The sequence below is a fragment of the Trachymyrmex cornetzi genome, unplaced genomic scaffold (assembly GCF_001594075.2).
Source record: "Trachymyrmex cornetzi isolate Tcor2-1 unplaced genomic scaffold, Tcor1.1 scaffold1399, whole genome shotgun sequence".
Lineage (NCBI taxonomy): Eukaryota > Metazoa > Arthropoda > Insecta > Hymenoptera > Formicidae > Trachymyrmex > Trachymyrmex cornetzi.
The window spans coordinates 500525-514238 of NW_017295981.1; the positions used below are offsets into that span (position 1 = coordinate 500525).

Sequence of the window (13714 nt, forward strand, 5' to 3'; positions counted from 1 at the left end):
CTTAGTGGCGTCGAGCAGCGCACCTTGGAAGCACTTGGCGCCATGGATGAAAGATACCACGAGGATGTCGGGCAGCGCGGATTCGACGGTCACGAGGATCTTGTCGCCCGTGGCGAGCGCGAGGTGCGCGGACGGGGCCTCCGCCGCCGCGGCCGCCATCTTGGCTCGAGTTTAAAGTTATTGCGAGCGAGCGTGCAAGTAAGCTGGTGGTGTGTGGTGTGGTGTGGGCTTTGCGCTTTCCGCTTCGCTCCGCTACGACCGAGCCGACCGGAGAGGAGCGAGCGGCTCGTCTCGTATCGTCGTCGCCGTCGTCGTCTCGTGCGCCGCGCCGCTCCGCGCCGCGACGCACCGCCCCTTGTTTCTTTCTCTCTCTTTCTTTTTCTTCCTTACTCGCTCGCTCGCTCGCTCGCAGTCTGTCTGAACCGGATGACGTGAGGAACGACGGCTGCAGCTGTGTGCGAAGACCGCGTGAAGCGTGGTGAAGCGGGCGGTAAAGCTTCACGGCCAGGGGGCAGGTGGGGGCAAAAGTTGGTTGCCAGGTAGAGGGGACGTTTAACCTGGCAGCCCACACAGCTGGCTGTGGCTGCGCCGCGCCGCCGCCCCTGGTGCGCTTGCGCTTGCTGGAGGCGGCCCACCAGGTCCGTATCTTTCATCGAATGATCCTTTAAAGGGCCCTGGAGTATTCACTTTCTGCACTTTTCTGGCTGAGATGAATAATGCTGCCAATCGATGCCAAATTTTTAGAGAAGTAAATTTATGCAAATTAACATGAAAATACCAACATAAATTCCATCTCTGTGTGGCTGTACCTTCCCATTCGTAAATCTCCGATTTTCCAGTCTTCGATTAATTATACAATTAAAATGACGGGCAATGATGTGAGAGTAGACTGTATTGACATTGTTACAAACAATGTTGCAAGCGCTACGAACGCAGCCTGGTACAACTTTCCCATTGAAGGGCGCGTTCGTCGGTATCAGTAGCGTAATAAGAGGTCTTGTCGTGCGATTATTGCATGTGGTATCGCTCCTTTTGGATTCGGCGTTCGCTGGCGTTCGCTGGCGTTTGCCGCATACGGCACATCTGGGTTCGGCACTTGCCGGCATTGAGATAGAACGGCCGAGAACGGCCGAGCGCAGTTCCAGAAGTAGCGTGTGTTTTCACGACAGGGTGAGTGACTAGGATTTATGCTTTGATAAAATGTTGCATAAGTTATTCAAGGTGACGCGAGTGCAGCGAGGGCAAATTATTCTTACCGGTCCAATTTGCGATCCTAGTGGCGGCGTAAGTCTCTTTCTCCATGCCTATGTTATTGACATTTAATGTAAAAAACGACCGGTTGATGAATTGGTTCGACCATTGTGGTTACCGGTGCATCCTACCGAAAAACTGGGTTAGGTCACTTCGACCGCAACTTTTCTGAGAGCGCAGAATCGATATATACTGTGACAAGTGCTGGAAGAGATAAATAAAGCGACACATGAGAGAAATAATGATAATGCGGGAAGTGCGTATGATATGTTGATGCTTGTTAAGCTATGTTCACACGTTCTCATCATACACAGCTACAATTAAGTAATTTAAATAGTTTTAATTGAATAGATAATGAAACGATAAAAAATCCGGTTACAATTTGTATTGATATTTCAATAAAAAAAGAATAATGAAGAAAAATAAGAGAGAGAGAGAGGGGGGGGGGGGGGGGGGGGGGGATTAGGAAAAACCTATAAAAATGTATAAATTAAAACTTTTTAACAAGCTTCACCAGAAATTTTGGACTTTAAAAGCACAGTCGATTTTCAATTGCGAATTTTAATAAATAAAATTAAATCTATAAAGAAATAAGTAAAACAATCTAATTTCTGTGATAGTAAAAATTCTTTGTTAAAGCTTGTGCATTCGTTAAAGATAAATATATAAAAATTTTTTTAGATTTTTATAAAAAGTTTTTATATGAAAATTTGCACTAAAGATCGAATATGAATAAAGAGGTCTGTTTTTTGTGACTGAACTAGTATACACTTTAGGAACTTAAAGATAGATATACATTTGATATTTGTTTAAAGCGAGAAAGAGAGTTCCAGAACAGTCTAGTGCAGGAATAGAAAACAGACCAAAGATTGCGGACGAAGGGTGAATATTTTACATTGCCGATGAAGGATTATAATTGTAATAAAAAAATTAATAATTTATCAATTAAACCAAATTAATTTGTTCAATTAAATCAAATTAGTTAACGACAATGGAAATAATAAAAGCATTTTATTTAAGAGGATGTTGGAGCCGCCTGTATTACCGATAAAACTAACGTTTTTGTTCCTGTCGAATTTCTTCGTAATAGTTTCACAGAATAAAAATTCCTTTTCCACAATTAAAATATATATGCTAATGTATTTGTCGCTGATGTATTTTGTATTCAAAGCTAGAAAAAAAATTATAGATTTTTTAATCCATTTTTATCTCAGTATGGCGACCAACGTTAAAGGTAAAATGTGGATAAAGAAATCTGTAATTTTTTATTTTTTCCATTAGTTTTATTGGTAATACAGGAGATTCCAGAATTCCCTTAATTAATCGTTACAATTTTTGCTAGTACGCTATGTTTTACTTGATAATTTTATTAATAAAAAATGTGCTGGGGCTCTTGAATGTGTGATACGTACTTGCACAATTACGGTTTGCATTCAAATGATTAGCGGCGACATGTGAATGGCACAACACTGATAATACGCAATGACGCTTATTTATCAATTCCAACATGACGTTGCAAACGATTCAACATCGTTCAAACTTTCGCGAAATGTCCCTTTATATTATTTCTTGCATAATATATTTGCTTATTACGGATACGTAAATATTCGCGTAAACATAAGCTTCCATAGTTTTACACTTGCATCTGTAATGTGAATTGAAGAGTTTATTAGAGAAATATTAAATTTAATTCCTAGCTATGAAAGAAAAGCGCCAAATTTTGATATAATATGCCAAAATAAAAAAGATGCCCTATTATAAAAAATTACTTTTAAAAAATTTATAAATTTTGTAATACATAGAAATATAAATTCGAAAAAATATGTGATAAATTTGTATTTTTTTTAGATCCAAAGCAAAACTAAATATTTTTAAATAGTATATATTTAATTTTGGACAAGAGTTTGTTGATGAAGAAGAATATAAAAGGAAACAAAACAGGAAATCTTATTTTGAATTCACTTAAAAATTATGTTAAATAATAAAAGATTAATTTACATTATCCAATGAGATATAATTCGTTTTTCACTAAATTTGCTTTAAAGAAGGTTACGTGCAATGTATATAATAATAATAAATATTAGTCTTTATCCTTTGCTCTATAACTCATAATAGATGGCACTGTGTTTGTTATCTATTATGCTTATTCTACTCGTGGAAAAATATTACGTAATATGTTTCGATGACAAGAAGCGAAAATTGCTTTGTATAAATTAAAAATGCTTGACCGCGGCGAACTATTTTCACGCGCATAGCTCGCGTACTGAACTATAAATATATTCTTATTTTGTCGGACTTCTTGTAACATTACGAAAGGAAGCACAGCTTATACGAAACATACGATCGCGCAGAACGTCCATCGTCCGGTGACCATTTGTATAACACTTGCAGTACGTATATCTTGTCTTAAAATATTACCTTTGGAACACTCTGTATATTCTTTATCGCGCGTATAAACCGAACGAAAGTTTTTCAATTTATAAATAACAGTAGAGGAAGGTCACCGATACCGACATACCACTTTGTTTTTAGACAATATTTCTTAAACAAAAGATAAAAATACAACTTCAAAAACATAAATACAAAGTAAAAAGTATCTTCTATCAGATAGTATAAGCAATTTTTATAATACTGTTTGCAAAATATATGAATTATGAGTTTGTACTTCTTTAATTAGCTAAACAGATCTTGATTTTATTAGTATTAATAAAGTACAATAGTTACTTTCTGAGAAATAAGGGAGTGTCACTTTAGGAGACCTATATCAGTATCGGCAACTTTCCTCTAAATATAAGAATATATTAAAAGAAAAGATATTAATTGTAATATGTTTTAATTTACAAAATCAATTTTCTAAATTTATAATTCATTATTTTATGAATTATAATCTTGATTAGAGATCTGTGCTGGAGACACCTCTTAATTGGACATGATGACGAATGAAAGATTGGATCTAGACAAGCCCCTGTGGGATCAAAACACCTTCGTGGGAAGATGGAAATACTTCGCGTGGATGACCGACTTCCGCACCTGCGTCAAACCAGAATCAGAGCTGATAGCTGCTAAAAAGTTGTGCGAACAATACAGGTGATAGGAAATACTTATACGTCACGCAGTTTCGTGAAATTTCTTTTTTTATTTTAGTCGATTCGACGCGCATTAAGATGCTGGAGCCGCCTGTATTACCGGTAATAAAACTAGCGTTTTTGACATTTTTGTTCCTGTTGAATTTCTTTGTAGTGGTTTCACAGAATAAAAATTTCTTTTCCTCGATTAAAATGTACATGCTAGTGTACTTGTCGCTGGTGTATTTTGTGTCCAAAGCTGGAAAAAAAAATTACAGATTTTTAAATCCATTTTTATCTCATTGTCAGTATTGCGACCAACGCTGAAGGTAAAATGGATAAGGAAATCTGTAATTTTTTTTTCAGCTTTGAACACGACCTAGAGAGCACAAAGTCGTCTAAAAGATGACTAAAAGACAACTAAATTGTTATAAAGATATCTTTTAGTGAAAGAATATAGTCGACGAAAAGATGACTAAAATACGACAGATGTCGCACTGTTAGTCATCTTATAGTCTTCACTCTTATTCATATGATACCTAAAGGATGACTTTTTTGAATATCTTTTAGTCATCTTTAATACTTCTTTTAGTTTTTATATTTTGATATATATAACGTTTAATACATCGAATTCCTAAATTAATTTTACACAAAACGAAATAAAATTGCATGACTGACAATATACGTCCCATTCCCTGCAATGTTTACCGTGTCCTATGTGCAAGAGTCATTATCTTTCATCATAGTCCCCTTTGGCGACTCGATTACAAAAAAATATTTTATTAGTGTTCATTAGAACACGAGTAAAATTTCTCATTATGCTATACTTTTATTCTGTCCTGTATGATTTTCAAACACGAGAAACTGAACTCCATCACGTCCATCTGGTGGCGATCTCGCGTACTGCTCGCGAATGAGTTATAAAAAGTATCAAAATAACGGAAAGATATCTTTTTCATGTTGTCTTTTCGGCAATACGAAAAGATATCTTTTAGTCGACCTTTTGCTTTGCGAAAATGACAACCATAGAAAGATGACGAAAAGATGTCTTTTTTAAGTTGTCTTTTCGACAAAGCTAAAAGATGTCTTATAGATATCTTTTGATCTTGCTGAAAAGACAATCTAAAAACAATGTCTTTTCGTCATCTTTTAGATACTTTTTCGCTTTGTCGGAAAGACAATTTAAAAAAGACCTCTTTTCGTTATCTTTTAGTATTTTGTGCTGTCTGGGGAAATACACCAGTGACAAGTACATTAGCGTATACATTTTAATCGTGGGAAAGGAATTTTTATTCTGTGAAATCACTACGAAGAAATTCGATAGGAACAAAAACATTAAAAACGCTAGTTTTATCGGTAATACAGGCGGCTCCAATATTCCCTTAATCTGTTAGAAAATGTTTGGAAACTTTTGATAATACATTAAATATTTTTGTGATATACTTATTTCTATCAATTCTTAAACCATCCAGAAATTTCAAGATAAGTCCAACGTAAATTTTTCCATTAAATTAAAATTTATTATTGGAAACGAAAATGAGGCTATACCTATGAGTTGCATTTGACGCAAGCATTGTATTCTCAATTAGTTGCTTGAAAAGCTTCGCACTTTGTACCTTATAGAATTGGCAAAGAGCCAGCCAATACTACCACAGAGCAAATTATCTATGCGAAGAAACTGTACGAGTCTGCCTTTCATCCGGATACCGGCGACTTGCAGAATGTTTTCGGTAGAATGTCCTTCCAAGTGCCGGGTGGAATGGCCATCACCGGCGCTATGCTTCAGTTCTACAGGTATTTTACAGTAATTTCGATCGATGGTCATTGAAAATCCTTTCGTTTAATCATATTGATATTTTTAAAAAACCAAAACGTTTTTAACAGCCAAGAAAAATAAGTATTCACTTTATCTATTTAATTTTAATTTTAATAAAACATGAGGTTGTGTGTTGTTAATTAAATTCCCGTAATTTCATTAAAAAATTTATCACACAGTCTAAATCAAGTTATTACTTCTTTTCTGATGATGTCAATTCCATCTAGGACGACTCAAGCAGTAGTTTTTTGGCAATGGGTCAACCAGTCTTTTAACGCGCTCGTCAATTACACCAACAGGAATGCTAACAGTCCTGTAACGACTAATCAGCTAGGTGTAGCTTATGTTAGTGCGACCGTCGCGGCGATGATAACTGCGATAGGATGTAAATCGTATTGGGAGAAGCGCGCTAGCCCTCTAATGACCGTAAGTTTTGTGAGAACAATTTGAAAATTACATAGAATATCCCAGATTTTACACCAATGACTAATGATTCTTTCTTTTTAACGAAATTTGAAGTAGTCGATTAACTTGTAAAATCGACCATATTGAAACTTTGATTTTTAGATCACCCTGTATATAATTTAAAATAAAACGTGTCTGAGATTGCTAAAGACCTAGATTGCTGAATACAAGAAAAAAAAACATATTTCAGAGGTACGTTCCGTTCGCCGCAGTGGCAGCCGCTAATTGCGCTAATATCCCTCTAATGAGACAGAACGAAATTGTAAACGGCGTGGATCTCATTGATGAGAACGGCAGAAAACTTACAAAATCGAAGGTATATATTACTTGTCGCTGGTTATTAAATTTTGTATGTAAAATTTGTTCAATTTTACACACAAAATATATGAAGATTAATTTATGCATTTTATCAAACGTAAGTTTGCAAGACAAGATAATATTAAATTTCGAAATTCCAAATCTTATTAAATTTAACATATTGAAAATTGTTAGTAAACGTTATTAAACAATTTTAGCTCGCAGCTGTGAAAGGCATCAGTCAAGTTGTCATTTCGAGAATCATCATGTGCGCACCCGGCATGCGTATGTATCAATCAAACATCTCAATTTCAATTATTTATTAAAATTTTCTATAAATTTATTCGTTATATAATAATAAATTTAACTAATTAAAATTATAATTTCCGTAGTTATCTTACCGCCCATAATGGAAAAATTGGAAAAATACGCGTGGATGCAAAGAATCAAACCACTGCATGCACCGATACAAATTATGATGTGCGGAATTTCGTGAGTACCATAATCTTTTTTTATCTTATTTTTACGTACCATTTATCATTGTCATTAAATGATTATGTCCTTACCATTTATCTTTGTCATTTAAATAATTACTATGTGAAATTTGTGTTAAACATCTTAGGTTGACGTTTATGGTGCCGACGGCGTGTGCGCTATTCCCACAAAATTGGTAAACAACTCTTTTGATACTTTACATATTCGAAAATTCTTTTTTCAATATTTTTTGTTTTTTTTTTATTTTTAACATTTTGTTTTATGTCTTTTGTAGCTCCATTAAGGCAACTACCTTACAACGCTGGGAGCCGGAAAATTATGAGCTACTAACGAAGAACTGTGAAGGCAGTAAACTACCGACGTATTTATATTTCAACAAGGGATTATAATGTTATGAAAAGTTATAGTTTTATGAAACTGAGATAAAATAAGTGTTATTCCATCCTTTATAAATATCGTTGTTTTAAATGGCACAATGACGAGGTAAACTCTTCTGCTGGATCAGAGATGAATCCGAAACTGTAATATAACTCATTTAATTATAGTCAATTATTATAGCAGGAATATTTTATATTTGCTATTGAACATTTACGCACAGTTCTTTCTTATGATTTTAAAGTATTAAATTTTGACCGTCGCACCGATATTAATAATGATATTTAAATTAGTATTTAGTCAACTTTAAATTAGTATTTAGTCAACTTTAAATTAGTATTTAGTCAACTTTAAATTAGAATTTTAGTCACAAAACGTAATATATCCACGTGGTGATAAAATAAAATTCTATCAACGCACTGAAGTATTATAATGAGAGAGAAGTTGATAGCCCGCAATGCAACAGAAACAATAGTAAAGATGTAATAGTAAAGGCTATGATACAAAAAAAATCTAAGCAACAAAATGTAAGCAGTGAGCAACATTTTAAATTTGCTACTGCTTCTGTTATTGCCTTATATTTTCTACTGTAACTGGCCGATTTACTTTTTTTATGTGCCATGGCCTTTAAGAATAAAATGTCGACAATATAAATTGGTGCTTTATCGACGTCTATAATTACAAATTGTAGCAATAATTTTATTTCAATAAGCGCTTAATTGTTCCTCTCAGGTGTCTTAATGTTATTTATAAGTTTCGTACGTTTTAAATGTAACTTGTTACTTGTACACTAAAATATTACTTAATGTTATTAATGTTATTAAATTTCGAGAAGCCTGTCGAAAGTAAAAATGCTGCCATATATAGTGATACGATAAAAAAAACTTTACTACATATGTTATTGAAAAACATAGTAATATGATGACAGTGTTGAGTCAATAAATGTTATTCGATAATTGAATAGCTATTATTTTGTCTCTATAGCTTTGATCATTTCATAATTTGATATTTCGATAGTACAAAAACTTTATAGATCGCATGGAAAATCTAATAACATATATATGTATATTTATTTTATAAAATAGAATATAAATTTTATATTTATTTATATGGACTACAATCCCTTGTGATAGTAAACTTTATCCGGATATTTGCGCTGACCCATTTTCTCTCGAAATATTTCGTACTCCTCCGGATATATCTTTAATAGTTCTGACTTCATTGAGTTTTATAGAAAAAGCTTGTTAATATATACTATATGTTCCTGATTAAAAAAAATTAATTTTTTTATTGTCCAAAGATATTTAGAATTAATTTAAATCCTTACTTTTTCTGCGGAAAAATGGCGAGTGCCGAAGGGATCATGACTAACAAACTGAAGAAAAGAGAAAATATTTATTAAAATAACTTAAGCGCCGAAGGTAATTAATATTTTATTATATTGTGCGGATTTGCGCAACGTCATCTCTGTGAAAATTACCAGAGTGTGCATAAACCGATTTCAACGGGAAAAGTGATCCATGGACGAAGTTGGTAGAAACAATACGATTGCATTCGTTGCGTAATGACTGGAATCATCAGCATTCCAGGCGCGGCCATTATTATCCTCGTGAGGATGCATTCAGAAATACCCTTGACGGCGGCTACTTGCGATTTCATGATGCACACTTCGTCACCGTTCTTGGCGAATATTGGAATACCCCGCGCGATCTCTCGTTGCCTCATGATTGGGAGATTTACCATATTGCCGGCAGCAACCGCACAAAACGGAACGAATCTCTACGAGCAAGATAATCGACTTTTTTCATTTCTCAATTATAATTATACTTTTTGATATTTAAAATAAAAACATTCGAATTCTTAACAAATGACAATTCTATGGAATATTCAATGGTCTTGAGGCAACGAATTATATTAGATTTTTGACATATTACAGAGTTTTATCAGTAGTAGTTATTTTCAATGTAGGACAATTAAAATTATTTATCAATGACGTCTTTTGAATGTCTATATTTAAATGAACTAGGAATCGGGAAAGAATGGAACAAAAAATCAGATTTAAAATGAATTAACTGTAAAGAGAGTTCCTCTTCCGGAAAGTAGTTTCCTAAATCCCAAAGCAGCCGCGCAACTTGCTGCAGTGGCGAGCATAAACGCCTGCTGGATAACATCGGTATCCTGCGGATCATCACTCATCGCATTTCGATTAGTGTAATTGACAAACGCGTTGAAACCTTGATTAACTAGCTGGCATGCTATCATGCCGAAGGCGGATCTGACGGAAATATAGCGGACGATAAAAATAGAAAATCAAATGAGAATTGATCGGGAATTTGTGAACGTGAGATGCATTATTTATTATTTGTAGAAAGTTAACTTGTAGAAGGTCAACATGGCTGCGGTGAGGGTGACAGAAGCGGGCAGCTGGAAGGACATTCTTCCTATCACATGCATGAACTCGCCATTATCGGGATGGAAGGCGCTGTCTCTGAGCTTCTTCGCATAGATTATGTCTTTTCTCTGTAGATCCTCTGGCTCCTTTCTGGCCCTGAATAATAGAACGAGATAGTATTGTGCGTTGATTATCTCATGCATTAATAAATAAGAAGAAATATTAATTTCTTTAAAATTGATAGCTGTATTTTTTACATTTGGAATTTTTTAAATAATCTTTTATACAATAAATGATTTTCTCAAAATTGGAAATTTTACTAATTAAGTTGATAAAGAACCTCATTCAAAAAAAGAAGAAGAGAAAACTGTACAAACTTACTTATAGTCTTCGCAGAGTTTTTTTGCTTCCCACAATTTGTTCTCTGGTACGAGTATCGTGCGGCAGTCGGTGATGAAGGTGTAATGCATCCATCTTCCGAGGTACGTGTCCTGGCTCCAAAGTGGTTTATCGACATCAATCCTACCTTCATCGGCTTTATCACCACCCTTCTTCTTCATTGTCAGCCCAACTAGTGTCTCTCTTGTTATTTGATAGCTCGAATTTATGATTAAAAATGCTGGTATAAGCAAAAATATACATACGAAAATGACTACGATAAATGCGAAAAAGGTTTTGCTAAATTAATTTTTTAGACGGATACGCTGACAGTTTTAATTATAATTAAGGATAACAGGTGCATAATAATGTTGATATGATTTCCGGCATTCTTTGTCTCATAGCGCTTATTTATTCTGTTTGACGTAAATGGCACTTTGTCACAATAGTATTTGACAGTACATCATGAACTTGTAATCAAATCTCTTGACATAAACAGATTAAATATATATATATTATGCGTTTTCTACATTGCATGTCGATATTGCGTGTGGTAGAAAGAAAAAGAGGCAGATTGCTGGTTTTATTCTTTTACTACTCGTTGTTTTGACAACCACTTTTACACGTTTTCAAGTAATACATGGTATACAGTAATGTAGGGTGTATAAAAAATATCCCTGAATATCTTGAAAAATATGTTTAAAAAAAATGTTTCAAATAAAAGCGATAGAATTAGCATTTTATTATACATATAAACACTACTTTTGTCATAAAACTTTTATATCGGCAAAGTATTTGCCAATTTTTAAGAAACGTTGACAAAATAGAATAGTTTTACTTCGGAGAAACACTCCCAGTGTAAATCTCATAATAATGCCAAACTCATAGATCTGCTATATTTGATGAATAATCAATCAATGCTAGAAATTTAAAATGCCTATCATGGTCGAAGCTGGATCTTCACTGCTTTAAATTATTCAATCTTGAATTACTAATTTATATTATAAATGTATGTACTTGCATATATACCATATTACAGTCTTTTTGAAATGCGTGCCGAATTGTTTTTCCGGACTATAAACGCAATTAAAACTATTTTAGTAATCGCGAATTAAATTGACAAGCAATTTCTAATAATTTGATACTGCAATCAAGCATAATATTATAAAGATGTTAATATGTTGACTAAACTATTAATAAATTTATTGCGAAAAATATTACCTCGGTCGGGACTTGAACCCTCGTTTGAGTAATCAACTCATACAGCACCGAAAGTTTTCAGAAATATCTCAGAAACGTTTCAACTGAAAAGTGAAACATTTCATAAAAATTGTTTGCACAAATATGTTTGCAACATTTCTGAGACAACTCTGAAATAACAAATTGTCCGCGATTCTTGCACATGAAATCTTGTTGAAAGATTGGTAAAATGTCATAGAAGGAATCTGCAATCTTTTTGAAATATTGCCAAAGAGGTTTCAGTCATTTCTAGTACTACAAAAATGATATTTAAATATATATCTGATTGATACTTAAACAGTATTTAAATTTATTATATCGACATAATCAATTTGAACATTGTTTAAGTATCAATTAAATATATATTTAAATATCATTTCTGAAGTACTTAAAATTTATTAAGAGTTTTGTGATTTGTTTACAAATTACAAAACTTATTGAAATAAACTTAAAATAATTTTCAAAAATAGTAATTATATCGCCAACTATTTTGATCAATTAATCATATTATGTATAAGCACTTATACATAATCACTCTATTAAAAAAATCACACTTGCAGTTTCCACACAATATATCATCCCAGATAACTAAGCATGATATAGCATATTGTGCAAACTAATGCATTGCATATATTGTTATACATTTGCTGACATCAAAATAGGATACATTATGAATACAACATGACTGCTTATACAGGGTGTTCGGAAAATCGCCCGCAATACTTTGGAAAGTGATTCGGAATCCAAAAAGAAGGAAAAAAAGTTATATAAACATAGGTCCGGAAATAAGTCGTTTCCGAGTTATAACCACTTTTATGTTAAAAAAAATTGTAATTTATTTTCCATAATCACAATTACAATTTATTTCATAATGTTTTAACATAAATAATTACATTTCGGACTATTTTGGCGTTACCTAGAATGCACCACGTGGAGGCATAGTCCGCATGGCATTCCTTTTTTTTTTTTAAATTTTTGTTACTTTACTAGAAGGTCCGTTTTAAAATCAATATTTCAGTTGTTTTGTGGTTTCTCTGTTACATTTGTCTTAGTGCTTTACACAATTGTTTGGGATGGTACTTTTGGAGTCAGTCTAAAATATTTTGTTCCATTTGAATTGAAAACTTGAATAAGCTGGTTTTTAACTTTTTAACAATTTATGTATATCTTATATTTGTAAATATTCTAAAATATTTTGATAATTATCATATTAAATTAAAATATTAATTTGAAAATTCTTATTTTATTAAATAAATAATTTTATTTAATAACTATTATTTATTAATAAAAAATACATTATAAAATTAAAATAATAATAGTTTCAATATTTCTTTCAATAAATATAATATTTTGAAGTTGTCTTTCAATAAATATAATATTTTGATGTTATAAACTTTACAAAAAAAGCGCCTGCAGAGCAGACATAAGTACCCACATGAAACGTGCGCTATCAAACTATTATCGGTAATAGAGACTGTCTATAATTTTCACGACTTGAAATATTGAACATGGCAATTGAATGCAAAATTTTAATAAAAGTCATTACGTATGAGTTCCTTACATTGTTATTAGCTTGGGTTTGTTGGCTTTCTGCGTGGTATGTTGTAAATTACGTTACAAACTGGATTATTAATTTAATCGAAAATAATCGAATAGAATTGAAAGATTTTTAAACAACAGGTAAGTGAATATTATAGCAGTATTTCTACACAAAAAACATATTCAGTAACGAATGTATAGAAATTAGAATAGATTAGAGATGAGATCAATTCTAATTGCATTTAAATATACAAAAATTGGGATCAATTAATCAGAACAAATTCTAATCGTTTATTCATAGACAAAAAGCTTATTTAAAAAATTTAGATTTTTATCATTAAAAAAATTTTAATTTTTAACAATAAAATAATAACAAATAAAATAAATTAACGACAAAAATGT

The 13714-nt window shown here is 32.8% G+C and overlaps 3 protein-coding genes across 6 annotated transcripts in view; 1 reads left to right on the forward strand and 2 right to left on the reverse strand.

The window, feature by feature from the left end:
- The window catches only part of LOC108771142 (PWWP domain-containing protein 2A), a 12359-nt gene extending 11641 nt beyond the window's left edge, over nt 1-718 (reverse strand). Inside the window, exon 1 of the mRNA XM_018523062.1 lies at nt 1-718. Coding sequence (XP_018378564.1) covers nt 1-159 — 159 coding nt within the window. The 5' untranslated portion in view covers nt 160-718.
- A 319-nt stretch (nt 719-1037) lies between these two features.
- Nucleotides 1038-8111, forward strand: Sfxn2 (sideroflexin 2). Of its 3 annotated transcripts, none has more exons than XM_018523063.1 (9): nt 1038-1170; nt 4149-4338; nt 5940-6110; nt 6360-6558; nt 6788-6913; nt 7113-7179; nt 7287-7386; nt 7517-7564; nt 7664-8111. In XM_018523063.1, the coding sequence occupies exons 2-9, from the start codon at nt 4181-4183 to the stop codon at nt 7776-7778; spliced, it is 984 nt and encodes a 327-aa protein (XP_018378565.1). In that variant the 5' UTR covers nt 1038-1170; nt 4149-4180; the 3' UTR covers nt 7779-8111. The 3 variants fall into 3 exon arrangements, with proteins under 3 accessions (XP_018378565.1, XP_018378567.1, XP_018378566.1); XM_018523065.1 differs by lacking the exon at nt 1038-1170 and adding an exon at nt 1191-1284; XM_018523064.1 differs by lacking the exon at nt 1038-1170 and adding an exon at nt 3419-3641.
- Nucleotides 8112-8878: 767 nt separating this feature from the next.
- LOC108771127 (sideroflexin-1) lies at nt 8879-10982 on the reverse strand. 2 transcript variants are annotated; one of them, XM_018523037.1, is made up of 7 exons: nt 10801-10982; nt 10538-10727; nt 10142-10312; nt 9838-10039; nt 9245-9543; nt 9092-9139; nt 8879-8990 (listed from the first exon to the last, which is right to left on the reverse strand). In XM_018523037.1, the coding sequence occupies exons 2-7, from the start codon at nt 10714-10716 to the stop codon at nt 8879-8881; spliced, it is 1011 nt and encodes a 336-aa protein (XP_018378539.1). In that variant the 5' UTR covers nt 10717-10727; nt 10801-10982. The 2 variants fall into 2 exon arrangements, with proteins under 2 accessions (XP_018378539.1, XP_018378537.1); XM_018523035.1 differs by having other exon boundaries at nt 10538-10982.
- Nucleotides 10983-13714: the final 2732 nt, after the last annotated feature.